Here is a 16104-nt window from a genome sequence, read left to right as displayed (position 1 = left end):
AAATTTATATTTTTGTGAGATTGGTGGCGATGGAGGGGGAAGAGGATGACAACTTGAAACTCTGCACCGGTTGCCCAAATGCCTAGCTACGTCACTGGTGCACCACCCTCGCATGTCTGTTGAAACTTCCCGGAAAATTAAAAGTGTGTGTCAAAACGGGACTCGAATCTGGAACCTTCACCTTCCGCGGATAACTGCCCGGCAAAAGGTTGTAGGTTCGAGTCCCGGTCTGTAATACAGTTTTAACCTGCCAGGAAATATCCAATCAGCAGACACTCCGCTGCAGAGTGAAATTTGATTCTGGAAACAATCCCCTAGGCTGTGGCTCAGTCACTTTTTCCGGAACTCCTTTCTTACAAGAGAGGTAGTTCCGCTAGGTATGCATGAGGAGTTACGTGAAGTTTGAAATGTTGGAAAGAGGTACTGACGGAACAAAGACTGTGAATGCAGGTTACGATTCGTGCCTGTGTAGCTAAATCGGTAGAGCGAAGACAAGGATTCTTGGTCCGATTAACAGTACAACACAGTTCTAATCCGTCATGTTGTTTCATATCAGTGCACACCCTGCTGCGGAGTGAAAATTCATTCTGGTGTCACTGGACTGTTCGACTGGGGAGATACATTAACAGAAATTGTAAAAATTCTTAACTGACCGCCAAACGAATTAAGACGCCGTACATTTGCTTAGAAAATTTCAAGAACAGTCTTTTACGGCAGAAACTGCGAATACTCTTCAGTCTGCTATGTATCTACCATGCATATGAAACTAGGCAAATATGAGCTCCCACAGAAGCGACGACGCAGTTATTTTCCCCCACGTTCTTTGCCTTGAATGGAACGGGGAATTTGTGACCCCCATCTTTGTTCGACGTGAATGTGCAGTATTCACTTACAGATGGCAGGTGGTAGCACTAATAGTGGAAGGTATTTAAGCGTGTCGGTGGGGAGGGGGGGGGGGGGCAGGACGCGGAAAACAGTGTATTCGTACACATAATGCGGGAACTGAGCGATTTATCTGACGGACAAACAGAGATAATCATTGCCTTTAGAGCTAAGTGTGGAAGCATTTCCGGAACGGATAAACATGTAAACTGCTAACGTGTCGCCGTAATTAAAGTATACCGTGCATACCAAAATGGTGCTACCCAAAACCGGCGCCGGTGTGGTGCACCACGGGGCATAGACGACAGGGGTGAACGATGGCTGCGAGGCTGTGTAAGGCTGAACAGACGCGCAACTGTTGAGCAACTAACCGCTCAGATGAACCAAGAGGCTACGAAAAGTGTCTCCTGAACGATCGGTCAGTGAATGTTGCTGTGTAGGGGCCTCTGCAGCAGGCACCCGGTACATTTATCTATGGTGAGTGCTATTCATGTGCAACGAAGTCTGCAGTTTGCACGCCAGTACGGCTACTGGACATCCACTGAGCGCCGACAGGTGGCATTCTCAGATGAATCACGTCGTTGGCGTATAAGGAGTGAATCGCCTGAAAGTCAACACCCTGCAACAATCGTCGGAAGGGTCTAGTCCGGAGAAGCGAGTGTTATGCTCTGGACAATCCTTCTGTGACATTCCCCGAATGATTTTTGTTGCTTTCTCCGGGTGATCTCGTCATTCTGGAAGCACAATGGATCAAGACAAGTATGCATCTGTCATTGGGGACCATGTCGACCCCTACATGCCGTTTGTTTTTCCTCGGCAGGATAGAACCTACGAGAAGGACAATGTAACGTGACTTCTCATCCCTACGTTCCAGAACCTCATTGCCTCTGTTCCTGCACGTCTTGTAGCGGTCCACACTGCTCAAGGTGGTTATTCAGGCTTTTGACTAGTGGTCACATTAATGTGACTGTGCAATGTATGTATAAATGGCATGAACATCGCAAATAAGAGAATCTATCATATCTGTTTCATTCAATTCTACTCGGAGTCTAGATGGATAAAAAAGAAATTTTTGAACAAATCTCGGAGTGCTATCTTTACGAGGTTGCCCAAGAACTGTCTGTCTCTTTGAGCAAAGCAAGTGAATGTAACACCCACGACAGTTATAAACGATAGCGGCACTTCAGATAGCCTTTGCACTACTGCTGAGACAATAGCGTGTTACATTTGCGTGTGTCGGATTATTAACACTGGTACTAGAACGGAAAATAGTCAAAGGACCGATCGATTTATGCTCAACGACGCGCTCAACCTATACGAAATAACGTGCTAGATAATTTTGGAAAACTGAATCGGACGACTCTCAAATAGCCATTCCTCTCACAACGCCATACAAAATATTGGAGAAGTAACGATATGACTTCTGTGACAGTCGTTTATTTAACATTTTTTGTAAATCTTGTTAATTTGCATTATTATTTAATATTTAGTCCGATCCATCGCACGCGAATTTGCCTGCAATCAGCCGCTCAAATTGACATCCCACAGACGAGCGACTTGCCACGCGTTTTCAATCCGTGTTTTGAATGTCACTCTGTCGAGAAGTTCTCCTATGGAAAATGAACAGCTTTGTTTGGCAGTAATTGCATTTGTCTTCCGTATCCTCACGAATTCTTGCAAAACATAAATTTAAAATAAATGAGAATTATATTTGTTGAACTTGCTTTGAAACTCTTTCCTTGAGAATTGTAGTTACTTTAGAGGGTATATGTATTACATTTTTCACTGCCTCCATACGTATTGTGTACATTTTTCCAGTGTACCAATACAATTCATTTTACGTTTATTAATTCTCAATTACTTTTTTATTCTTGGGTGTTATAGTTTAACTGCAAGTATTTACACAATTTACTCGATGTGTCTATAGAGATGTTGTCATTATTAACGCTACTGATTACCGTTAACTCTTGTCGTAAATTGTATGAAGGGGAGTTACATTGTATGAAATGATAAGGGACTTCGCTATAACTGTATGAGAGATTTGCCCTGAACGTTTAAATTAAAATGTCCTCTTAACATTAACGTAGGTAGAGCTGCTAGTTGGTTGTATCACGAACATTTTTCCCAACGCAGCACGTCATTGCACAACCTTTTTGCCCGAGTTAAGCAGCTGTTCTGAGAAATAGATATCTTCACCGCGTTGAGGCAGGCCTGTAGTGCTCCACGACAACAACGCACACCCTAATTTGAAGACCATGTACTGCATAGCGTTGAAGAGAACCCGTCAACGAACCCTCGAACAATTGTGCGTGCTATGGGTGTTAGTCACAGCATCGTCTGGAACGTTTTTCCTGAACAAGAATTACGGCCGTACCACTTACAAAGGGGTACACTCTATGGGTCCATCCGATTTTCCAAAACGCGTTGCTTAGTGAACGCCGTTCCTGCACAGCTGCAACGACACACCACTGTTTCCACATGGATTTCTGCTCACAGATGAATCTAAATTCACTAGGGACTGTATTCTGAATTCACTCAACAGCCATATCTGGGCAGACGAAAACCTCGAGCCACGAATGTCCACGGCTTTCAGCACCGGTTTGATATTAACGTGTGGGCCACAAGCTAACTGGTCCTGCATACCTGATGTTCCTACAAAACGTATTGGACCCGCTCTTGGAAGCTGTGGCCCTGAACATCCGTAAGGAAACGTGGTTTGAGCATGACGGTGCACCACCCCGCTTCTCACGTGCGTTTCAGAGACATCTCAACAGAAGACATGGTGAAAGATGGACAGTCCGAGATGAACCAACTGCATAGCCGCCGCGATGGGCGGATTTAACTCCTGCTCGTGGGGCCGTATGCAAAGTTCAATTTACGAGACTCCTCTAGAGACAGAGGGAGATCTCCTGGCACCACTTCTGGCCGCTGCACCAGAAATTGAAGAGATACCAGGTGGGATGGAGAGTGTGTACCAGAGCATGCTTTGTACGTACAACATCTGTAGCAAGTTTGGTGGTCGCCACGTCGAGCCGCTGTTGTAATGCACCAGTACTGTTCCGTACATAACTTAGTAACGGAAATTCTGGGTTATTTTTTGTTTTGGAATAATGTAAACACGTAATGTTTGAGGTTAATACAAACAATTGTGCATAATTGATAAATGGATGTATCGTTATGTTTCCTTTCGAATTGTTACCTAACAATTGTACTGCTCACATCTAATTCAATTCCTCAAGCAGACGTGGATGAATTAAACATTTGAATTGAAATCATTGTAGAGCGGAAAATGTATACGTTTCCCGACATGGATTTCTGTTCAAAATACAGTATTTTGTACTCACTCCCCTCTACAAGTCCTATAAGTTTGTAACAGGAATTTCCGAACACCCTGTATGCAGAAGGCGTTCTCAACATTCAGTGTGTAGTGTGTCAGATTTGACGTACATTAAAAGACGGTGTTCGCCTCCAAATATGAGCCATGTCACGTGAATTATAGAGACGAAATACGAAGGGTTTTAATGTAATCCTTTTGTAATTGTTGTCTACGTATTTTGGTATATATGTTTAGATATCCAGATCGACGAACGGCAGCAAAACCCATCAACTGTGAAGTGAAGAACAGATTGGGTAGCGGCGATGGCGGAGTCCACAGATAGTCTACCATCGCAGATACCTCACCGCGATACGACGCCGCAAGAGCTATTTTCTGCAATGTGAACATTATTTTGAAGTCAAAAAATCGTTGCATTTTATCTGTGACATAGTTCCTGGAGATGTTGACTTTGTCAGACAGTTAGCTGAGGTCGGTTAACTTTTTGCTACGTACTGGACACTATGAAAGTGGTTGAATGCGATTACTATCACGTATAAAAATTATTTTAATTTTGCAGGGTATATGTATGTCAAATAAAAGCGCGACGAGGGTCATTATTATAATCTGCTGATCAATAAGATTACTTACTTAGGTTTACAGCGTAAGGTATTCCTAGCTAGCAAGATAACTTTCGATGCTGGACAGACGACATCTCATAATTAACTAGTTGAAGTTTGATATAGTTCAAATGTGTGGCAAATTCATTATTTCCAGTTGAAATTCCTTTCATTCTTACTTGCTTCTAACATTAAAGAGTTTGCATACATTGTTTGTAACATTTTTACACAGAATAAAACGAAAATTTTCTCCAGAAATAATTATTTTGTCAGTAAAATCGGCAGTCATAGACGCCAGCAGCACGAAATCCGTGATTTTGCTTTATCTTATATCAAGTATTCCACCCTTCGCAGATGACCAAGAGCTAATGAAATAACGTTTTAAACGTTCCCTCAGTATTTCATAGTGCGAAATTATAGATTCATTATTGTCATGTAATAATTCAGAGTGCATCATCATTACGAAGATAACAGAGTAATGCGCCAATCTCATATTTTCTGGTTCTTCTTCGTTCTGTAGCCTTTGATATTATTTTTCTTGCATTGCTTCCAAATACTAAATACAATCCTCTGTAGTTTTCAAAATTATTTTCATGGAAATATGAGAACGAAAATTATTGAGCAATTCGAAGTCAGTACATGTGTGATCCACCATTGTATGCGGTGATACTGGCCAATTGATTTTCTGTTTGTCTTGCTTGATAATAGTAAGAAGAAGCTATAGTTAAGTTGCCTCTAGACGCCAGTATTATTGCTCATTATTTCCAGATGTGCAGTAATGTAGAAAGTGTACTGTGTAGGATTAGAGGGTGTTCACTAATGTTGAGCAGGTGCAAAGATTTTGTGTTGTATTGCACTACCTGTGCTGGTGGTAGTCCTTATTCGCAACTGCGAATTCATTTAACGAGAAATATTGTGTCGTCCTTGGGTACTATTGACAATATTCTTGCCAGTTCCTGCGTGCTTCGTTTGTATTTATCTACTAAATATAGTTCTAAGCAAGGAGAAATATGGTTCATATTACAGTGTATCGAAATGTACGAATGGGATGTTCACATAGATGAATACCAAAACTGGAAAAATGAGCAAGATTCTTGTAAGTTGCTGGATACATAATACATTATAATTAAATTGGATTTGTAAGATTCGAGTATTCGAAAGAACTGCCAGTGGCAAGATGTCGCTGCATAACAGATAAACGCTGACTTGCTGGAACTGCATGATTGCAGGGTGTGTTTTTTGTTCGTAGTGGCAACTATTTCCAGTAATGTATCAAATGTTATATCATCAATGTATAAAGAGTTCTGACAATCATTTCACTTTCAACATCAATTCTATCTACAAGCTTCCGTGAATGAATTTTGGCGCTCCTTATAGCAATTCCATCTTTCTCCTTCTACATACAACAAAGTAGAGCAATTGCCGCAGCAGTGGCAGCTTAATCGTCCAATATATCGAACCAGATTAAATATTGCACAGTCTTATTACGTGTTTTTACTGTGTAGTTTAGAGAGAACTTCAGTAATATTACAGAATATTATTGCACATCACTATACACGTTCGAACGCGGCGTTACATTCAATTTTGGGCAGCTACTCCGTGTTTGTTTTTCCGATGTGTAAGCGTTTTTTTCAGCGTGGAACATGAAATCATGTAATTTTTAATGTTTGTTTGCCGTATAATCAGCAGTAGTACTGTAGACATAACAACGACATTCCTAATTTTCACAAAGGCCTTACCATATATAAAAGTGATTTTCACTTAGTAATAGTAACCTTAATGGCTTTTATTTTGTGATGGTACTTATTTGCTGATATGTTGGAAAAACAATGTTTTCTTAGGCGGAATGATGCTCTCTGATCAAAATTATTCAATAGCATATGAAGAATGCAGTGATGGTAAAGTTTTTTTTTTCATTTTTACAGCGAAACATTATTAAATGGAGGTTTATGTTTGTCATTCCAGCGGCACTTCAGCTGTGTTATGTGGTTATATCCAGTATTTGAACACCAACCTAATAATTTTGGCAGAAGCTAGACGTAAAGTAATGTGTGTAGTTTCACAACACGGTAGCCAATTCCTTAACAAAGCATACAGCCATAGTAAAAGTAAGGGAGATGAAAATGACAGGTCTGTAGGAGTGTGATTTATTAGCAACAACTATCTACTCATCTCTTCAGTTAATTTTCGTTTTCTGTAGAATTATTACCTTTCCGTTAGACACATAAGGCGCAGTGTACTCTAAACAGCAGCGAAAAACACCTATTTTGCGGTAATGTCTGTGTAGGAATTATCAAATTTATTCTGGTTTCAGCCTCCAAATATTTGGTAAGCATTAATAGATGCACAGCAACATGAAATTATTATGCTACCGCTGATCGTGTTCATTTATTTCGTTATTTTCATCACAGCATTTTCTATGGAACGTTAAATTATTTTTCTGCGAATAATCTTCAAAACAGTCTTTACAATAAACTTCCTTTAAAAGGGGATGGGTGCATTAGTCTTGTTGCAGATTTTAAATGATGCAACATCTACAGAATTTATGAAAGCACTGCCCCTTTCATGTTTTGCGTCCTTAAATTTCGTTCCACTTGGTAAAAGCTGTGAAATACTGAACTTTCATTTTTACATCACCTGAAATTAAAATATTTTGCTGTGGTTCAGTGTTTTTTCATTACAATTACGACTAGTTACTTACCGGCCTTACATAAGGTAAACTCATTTACTGCAGACACAGCTACTACATTAATGGAGTGAAACATTGACTGTGCGAAAACCGGAACAGAAGAGAATCGAAGCGTTTGAGATGTGGTGCTACAGACGAATGTTGAAAATTAGATGGACTGATATGGTCAGGAATGAGGAGGTTCTGCACAGTATTGGAGAAGAAAGGAAAAACAGTGACAAGAAGAATGGACAAGATGATAGGATACCTAGTTAGACATCAGGAAATGACTTCCATGGTTATAATTGGAAGGAGAAACAGCATTGGTCGTATTTTTTGGTTTCATTATCCGCAAAATCGATTTTCGGTCACTTAGTGACCATCCTCAGCGCTGTAATATACAATTAAAATTGGTAGGCACTGGTATCAACAAGCAATTTTAATTGTATATTACAGCACTGAGGATGGTCACTAAGTGACCGAAAATCGATTTTGCGGATAATGAAACCAAAAAATACGATCAATGCTGTTTCTCCTTCTAATTATATCCATTATCTGGTCGTGGTGCACAGAACACTCCATGGAGTCGCCAATCAATTGACTTCCATGGTATTATAGGGAGCTGTAGAGGGCAAAAACAATTGACGAAGACAGAGATTGTAATACATTCAGCAAACAGTTGTGAATGTGGGTTGCAAGTGCTACTCTCAGATGAAGAAGTTGATATAAAAGAGGAATGTGGCGGAGCCCATCAAACCAGTCAGAAGACTGATGACAGTAAAAAAAAAAAAAAAAAAAAAAATCACATCCATACACACAATTCAGAATGCGATACCATGGACAGACCAATTAATGGCGTAAGAAATTAAGGATGTACGTTTCTGAAGCTTTTCCTTACCTTGGCTATTAGTATTTTTCAACACAGTCATTAATGGTGGTAAGGAATAAGTGCAATGTAAATAAACCTGTAATGTACGAAGACATTTGGACATACATCATGAGAAAAAAGAGAGATTGTTTTCTGACTGAGCCTTATGGAATCACTTTAATATGCCAGTCACAAATTGAAATTGGTTAGGAAATCTAAAATAATTATAGGAGTGGGTTTAAGACTTGTAATGTTAAGGTTGTTATTTTATTTAGCAGCACCCACTAAGCCGGACAGCAAGAAATTTGGTCTTATTCTTGAATAAATCGTAAAGAGAGTGTGCCTTAGATATCAGGAGTTGGCAATATGGTTTTTAAACTCACCATGCAGACGTTGAAATTGGTTATCATCACGAATATTTGCTGAACTACAAAGCATTTTGAAAATCATAATAGCTATCTGAAACGTAATAGGTCTTACTTTACAGAACGTTTTTTTCACATGCTTACCCCATAGCTAGATATTGTACACAATCCGCAAGACAAGTACAGCTATGAGTGATGCGTTCAAAGACGACATTTGGGAGTATAGTCTTAGGAAGGTATAAAGAAAATGCTCAGAAAGTATTACGCTCAGTTCTTTATATTTTTCATGTAAACAGACAATACCTTGATTTATTTTACATACAAAAATTACAGATCACATGGTCCTGATTCCATCTTTCAGTGTACTTTTACATGCCGCCTCAATTACATCACACAGGGAAAGTATAGAGGTGACCAAAATAAAACTGATCCGGAAATACGAACCAAACCGCAATCTTAATATCATACAACAGCTGCTCAACCTAAAGGTGAGGATATTTTGTGCATTACGTCGCGTATTCTGAGTTCGCATATCCAGATTTTTCGAACCAGGCCTCATCTAATTAAATTAATAAGTGAGGATTCAAATATGCCGATAGCATTCAGAAGCCACCGGCAGAACTGAACATGTGTGGCTTAGTCTGAAAACTTTTGCCTATGCGCAACAGAAAATTTGTTGAGACGAAAAGAAGGATCCTTTGTGAGAGCATTGCGACACGACAATATTTTAATTCCTACTTGCTTGCACAGCTGACCAGTGTTGTGAATTTGTTGAACATTCTTAGAACCTATCTATTGTCTGAGTTTTCTTTTTAGACATTTGAAAAAGTTTCGAATAGCTTTCTAACCTTTTTTTTTCGTTTTCGATAAAGACGTCACGATATGTCCAAAATAGTAGCTATTTTATTTTGGCCACCCTTTATAAAAGTTCAATCAGTCGAACCTGTAGGGGTAATGTATGGTCGAAAAGCCTACGGTAGTGAAAGCGTATGAGACTTACGTTGGCTGTATGCCGTTTCAAGACAACCATACACTTTGGTCTTAAGCCACCTCTGCGGTTAACGGAGCAGTGAGTGGCTTATTTAATAAGTAATAAGAGACATAAATTACACAGTTATTTGGTAACATCACAAATTTACGATTTGTCGACGTTTTTTTCTCAACGTCACTCTGATCCATTTCAGCTATTCCTCTTCTTCACCTCAACGCGTTTCTCGTTAAATAATGAATTAGAATAAAGCTATTCGCTGGTTGGGAGATACAAGCCAACAACGTTCTAGGCCGTTATTCTCTATGTGCTAACATTGCAGTTAACGTGAAATATAGGAATGAGATGCAACAATAATTCATCACGCTTTCTGCGTGTAATCTATTCAGTGCTACATTGGTGTTCATCTTTCTCTGGATATTAGAGAATATTCAGAGTATTTTGTACGCGAAATAGAATTAAACATTCCTCAGATGACACTTCACAAGTTTATTTATGGTACACATTGCTGTTTCCTCTTCATTTTTCTCTTTTCTATCCATGGGGTTTCTTGGTCTTCAGCAGAACCAAAAATGAGATAGAAAACGTAAGGTAATGTGGCCATTCCCATTGATACGTAGAACACATATTTCCATTGCTGCACAGTTTGCTGTAACAGCGTAAACAAACAATGATTGACATTAAGTCTGAATGTATGTTGAATACATGATGTAACACCTAACCGGCAAGAAATATTCGTTAGAGCTTGTTAGAACTGGCTGCCACGACCTGTATGAAATGATTTATTATTAATTTTTGCGTGTTACTGCTAAACAAAAGTCTCCACTTCCAACACAGCCAACTGATCATCCATCAATTGTCATTTGAAATTGACCCTCGAACGAATGAAATGGAACGATAATATGAAAATAATTCTGGAGCAAGTTATTTATTACGCAATGAATAAAAATATCAATGAATGTAAGAGTATATTTATAATACGTACAGACAACTGAGATAAAGGTGCGTTAAGTCGAAATAGTACTGAATCTCTACACAAATGTGTTATTTACGAGGGTTGTCCAGAAAGTAAGTTCCTATCGGTCGCGAAATGGAAATCACAGTGAAAACCAGAAACGTTTTATTTGCAACAGTTATATACACCTTCCACCTACATATTCGCTGCTCCAACTTCGTGTTTTGTCGTAGTGTTGTATTAACTTTCCAATATCCTCGTCATAGAAAGCAGCCGCCTGTGCTTTCGGCCAGATAACTGCACTGGTCTGCCGCTCGTTGTCTGTGGAAAAATTTTGTCTTCTTAGCCAGCGGTTCTTGTGAGCAGAGATGAGACTCAGGGGGAGCCAATTACTGACTGTCTTGTGGGTGATGAAACACTTCTCATCGGAAACGCTGCAGGAGCGTCTTCATTGCCCCTGCACTGTGCGGCGGAGAATTGGCATGAAGAAGGAACTGCTCGACAGTTGTGTTGTGTGGACTGCATGACACAGGCGAAATCTCTAACCAGGCCCTCATACTTGGCGGGAGACGCTATTCCATACGCATCTTAACGTGCTCACTGTTCGCTCAAAACTGCAACGAGCGAAGCGACACGATCGACGGGAATACTAGAGACACTGCCCAACAAATCTGTGCAAAGCTTTACCGGATTTTCCCAGTGGTTTCCATTTCTCGACGGATCGGAATTTACTTCCTGGACAACCCTCGATTATTAGAGGTAGGCACATTAACAATAAATGTGATTCCGTAAGCAGTAAGAACTAAACTGAGTCGCTAATTTTACTGCAAACACCCACATTACAGCCTGTTCTGAAAGAAATGAAAGAACGATACAAGTCGCCAAAGAAAGGGCAATTAGCCATCAAACCATTTTTTGACGGCATTGACCGAAATAAACTTGACAACTTAGCACTTAACTTCTTTTTGTATGAGATGAAATTTATTTCGAAAGCTAAAGCTATTGTAAGTAAAGGGGTGTTTGCACGGTTGTCAGATGCTCGTAAAAGGAGTCGATACACCAGAATTTTGCTCCCCAGCCATTTGGCTTGGCGGAGAGCAGTTAGGAAGTAGTGGAGAAAAGGACAGTGACGATAAACTGCTCAGGAACAAAGAAGAGCCAGCCACCCCACAATGCAACTTTGAAGAGAGAGAGATATAGAGATAGAAATAGAAAGAGAGAGAGAGAGAGAGAGAGAAGCAGGAGGAGGGGGAGGAGAGAGAGAAAGAGAGAGAGAGCGAGAGAGAGAGAGAGAGAGGGGATGGGGAGGAGAGGAGTAGGTCTCCACCTAAAACTCACTATTGGATACAAACTTACAAGAATTTAATAAGATGAGACATTCGAGCCTCTCGCATAGCGCCAATTGATTGCCGCTACTCCCATCGGTCCCAATTAGAGTCAACAACTCAGTCCTTGAATTAACCTTGGGTGGCTCAATTGGCCATCACAGGTTCGGTACCTGCGAGTTGCTCTGAGAAGTAATTTTTATGACTGCTGGTTTAGACGCTCCGTAACTTCTATACAGTAGCTTCCCTATCAACGAGAAATTGACTTAAGATGTAACAGAAATGTAAAAGAGTACAGTGAATGGCAAATGATGCATGAACTTACTCTGCCAGAAACAAAGGCGCTGGTGACAAGTGGTGTGAGGATACCAGTTAGGTTGGAGGCAGTCAGAGCGAGCCCAGCCGCGCTACCGTAGGCCTGCGGGAAGAGGTACAGGTGGTTCATGTAGGAGCCGCCGTACACGGCGCAGCGGCTAACCATGGTCAGCACGAACAGCACGATGATCACTGTGACGTCACAGTTGACCAGCGTCACTCCCAGTAGGCACAGCGCGCTGCCGATGCACGCTGTCAATGAAGAAACCAAACACCTTCTGTGGCGAAGCTTTCCAAGTGACACTGTGCATTATTTGCTTATGATTTTAGGTTTACGGCATGAAGTTATGACTATCTACAGCTATATAACCAATTTAGCATTTTTATGCTAATGTATTGTATCCAGTTGATGTTTTATGAACTAACTTTTCTTCAAGTTGTTTCACCACATCTGTGGCAGGTTGTCGGTTTTTATATTCAGGGCTACCGTAAACTATTCATTCGTTTTCAGAGTTCTATATTTTCCACAGTATTATATGTACTAATAGGACTGATGCCTGAATAGAACTGTAAACTCACTGAGTTTACATTATAGCGTTACAAGTGCAATGCCTTGACACAGTGGCAACAAAGCAAGGAAAGAATTTTTGTGTGTTGGATAATATGAGATGTTTGTCTCTTACAACAGTGCAGCATACATTCTGAAGGAATTCCGGCAGAAAACCAAAACGGAGATTATGGTTGTATTTAAAGTACACCAGTTGCAAGACGTGCCAACGGCCTTGCCGCAGTGGTAACAGCGGTTCCCGTCAGATCACCGAAGTTAAGCGCTGTCGGGCTGGACTAGCACTTGGATGGGTGACCATCCGCTCTGCCGAGCACTGTTGGCAAGCGGGGTGCACTCAGCCCTTCTGAGACAAACTGAGGAGGTACTTGATTGAGAAGTATCGGCTCCGGTCTCTGAAACTGACATACGGTCGGGAGAGCGGTGTGCTGACCACGTGCCCCTTCCATATCCGCATCCAGTGACGCCTGTGGGCTGAGGATGACACGGCGGCCGGTCGGTGCCTTTGGGCCTTCACGGCCTGTTCGGCAGAGAGAGAGAGAGAGAGAGAGAGAGAGAGAGAGAGAGTGAGAGAGAGTTGCAAGATGCAATGGATACATTCACTGCGCGATAACAGTGGTTATGTAACTAAAGCAGAGTTATTAAACATGGTCGAAATTCCTTCAGCAAAGAAGAAGAAGTAAATATTCCAGAACAACTGCTAACATTAGTAACTTAGAAGTAGATATCCTCGGAGTAATAAAGCAAAGGCCTCCGCTCCACGGTGTATACCAGATATGTTCCTTTCAGAGTACGCTGCACAATAGCTCCGTACTTGACAATCTTATACAACCACTCGCTCATCGAAATATCTGTACCTAAACACTGGAAAGTTGCACAAATCACAACAATAACCAAGAAAGTAAAAGGAATAATCTGCTGAATTACAGACCCACAATGAGAGCTGGCAATACTCTCTTAGGATTTAAAGGTTGGCTACAGCGCGCATACACAAGCTCTGGAATCGCAGATATTGTTGTCGCGCTTCGCAGCGCACGGATTAACTAGTGGCAGTTTTGTAGCCAGTGTAGGAGCCCGCCTGCTGTGGTGCGCACGTGTGTTGGGCGAGGGTTCGTCGTCGAGCTGCGTCCGCCAGCAGCAACACAGGATTTGGTATTGAGTTGATATTTTTTATAATATGCAGCGCGCTTATTAATTTAAAGAAAAGGGTTTGTGTATGTGCGTAGCAGCAGACGGTAATTTTGATAATGATAGGAGTTGTATTCTTAAGGGAAACCATCGTTAGGCGAATAGATTAAGTATTGATTTTGTCATTGATTTCTTTTGTAATTGTCAGGGAATTGTTTCACTATGTATTTAATTGAGAAGTGTTTCTGTCTGTCTCAAGAGTTTGATTAATTTGTAATATTAGTTTAATGCCACTGGAGGCAGATTTACATACGAAGCGATTATTCAAAGAGCTTCTAGCGTTTTGTTAATTGAATGAGAAAGAATCGCTTTCAGAATATAGTTTTGAAAAAAAGGAATTACTTATTTGGGTTATCGTTTATCGACTTTAGATTTGACCAAACCCTTTCTCTTGAATTATATGTAGTTGTAGTAAGCAGCAGCAGCCGCAGCAACAGCAGGAGCCGCCGTACAGAACGTGAATTGCACTCAGAATCAATAATAGGTTTTTATATGTTTTTGTTAAATAATGGAATGCAGCAGATCAAGCAGTGGCAGCAGAAAGACCAAGTAAGTTATCTTTTGCGCACAGGACCAATTAAAAAAAAATAAAGTTTAGGCGATCTCTGTAATAGTAAAGTTAACAAGAGTACAAGCACGAGATTTTCAGTAGAAAACACGAGATAAGAAGATAGAGCTCGCGACTTTCACCTGTCGACATGCCTGCCAGGATACTTTTTTTTTTGGATGAGTCGTAGTTAGATATGCATCGTATCTCTACTGCCAACTGCAAGCTTACGCAACAGTAATCATTAGTGGAGGCACAGCATTTTGATCGCTTGCGCACTGCTTTGTATTAACACAAAATTTTATTTCAGCAGTTTTGTCTTTGAATTTGTTGGTGCATTGTGTAATAGTTAATTGAAGTTTCAAAGATAGAAACTCAGTTAACGACAGCAGCTAAACAGGTAGATGAATTATCCATGAAAGTGACGGAACTGAACAGCGGGTTAGAAACGAGGTCAGATGAAACTCAGGCGGTACCGATCGCGCTTACCGAAGAATTTCAGTCTCTGCAACGTTTTAAACAAGGGCAGATGACAATTAATCAGCAAAACATGCGTGACGTAAAAATATACAGGAACAGCTTGCCAGCATCGAAGAAAAGATCGATCGCAGCAATGACACTGGTAGATCTGATAATTACGAAATTGGTAACGACAATGAGCGCGATAATTATGGAAATGCTGACCACTTTTCTCGTGAATATGACACGTTTGCGGGACGTAATGAAGGAAACGTGAGTCATGCTGTAAAAGAAAACTCATCCGCTAAGAAAAATGACGAGTTTGACTATAAGCATTTTCTCACAGTTAGGAAATTTAAAATTTTTCAGAATGCTAATCACTAAATCCACCCTCGAGAGTGGTTACAACAATTTGACTATTCTTTACCACCAACATGGCCAATTGGCCACAAACTGGAATTCATTTGCAGTTATCTTGAAGGAGAGCCTGCAACAAGAATGCACTCAATAGTACGTGAATGCCACACATATGGTGATTTTTATCACGCATTCTTATCTGTTTACTGGTCAGAGACTACACAAGATCGTGTAAAACATTACATCATTATGATGCCAAGTTATGAGCAGTCGAAATTTTCAACTCCAGTGCAATATTTTGAAAACATGATGCGCATGAACACATATTTAACGAATCCGTAGAGTCAGTCGGAATTAATTCGTTTCTGTTTGACAAAACTGCCGATCAGATTACGCCACGTAATTTTGGCAGGTAGGTGTAAAGATGACTTGGAGGCATTCGAAGCTCTTTTGCAAGAATTAGAATTTGAAAACTATAAAAACATACAAAGAGATAATAGTAATCAGTATTGGGAAAATAATAATCCGCGGCGTGACCGTAAACGCGTATGGAACTCGGACGAACCTCACGCGAGCAGGGCGGAAGAAGATAGGCGCGATATGCGTCATCAACCGTATTAAACAGATCATAGACGCCAGAGAAATGATTTTTATGATCATAGGAACTCTCAGTACAGTAATAGAGATCG

At 40.5% G+C, this 16104-nt stretch overlaps 1 protein-coding gene and 1 pseudogene across 1 annotated transcript in view; one reads left to right on the top strand and one right to left on the bottom strand.

Annotated features, from left to right (window-relative positions):
* Window positions 1-8987: 8987 nt before the first annotated feature.
* The window catches only part of LOC126199269 (sialin-like), a 95800-nt gene continuing 88683 nt past the window's right edge, over window positions 8988-16104 (bottom strand). Inside the window, exons 8-9 of the mRNA XM_049936078.1 lie at window positions 12310-12551; window positions 8988-10353 (exon numbers count right to left, since the gene is read on the bottom strand). Coding sequence (XP_049792035.1) covers window positions 10198-10353; window positions 12310-12551 — 398 coding nt within the window. The 3' untranslated portion in view covers window positions 8988-10197. The remainder of the gene's footprint in view (window positions 10354-12309; window positions 12552-16104) is intronic.
* Window positions 13072-13189, top strand: LOC126199925 (5S ribosomal RNA; annotated as a pseudogene).

The sequence above is a fragment of the Schistocerca nitens genome, chromosome 8 (assembly GCF_023898315.1).
Source record: "Schistocerca nitens isolate TAMUIC-IGC-003100 chromosome 8, iqSchNite1.1, whole genome shotgun sequence".
Classification (NCBI taxonomy): Eukaryota; Metazoa; Arthropoda; class Insecta; order Orthoptera; family Acrididae; genus Schistocerca; species Schistocerca nitens.
This window is presented reverse-complemented; position numbering and strand designations above follow the sequence as displayed.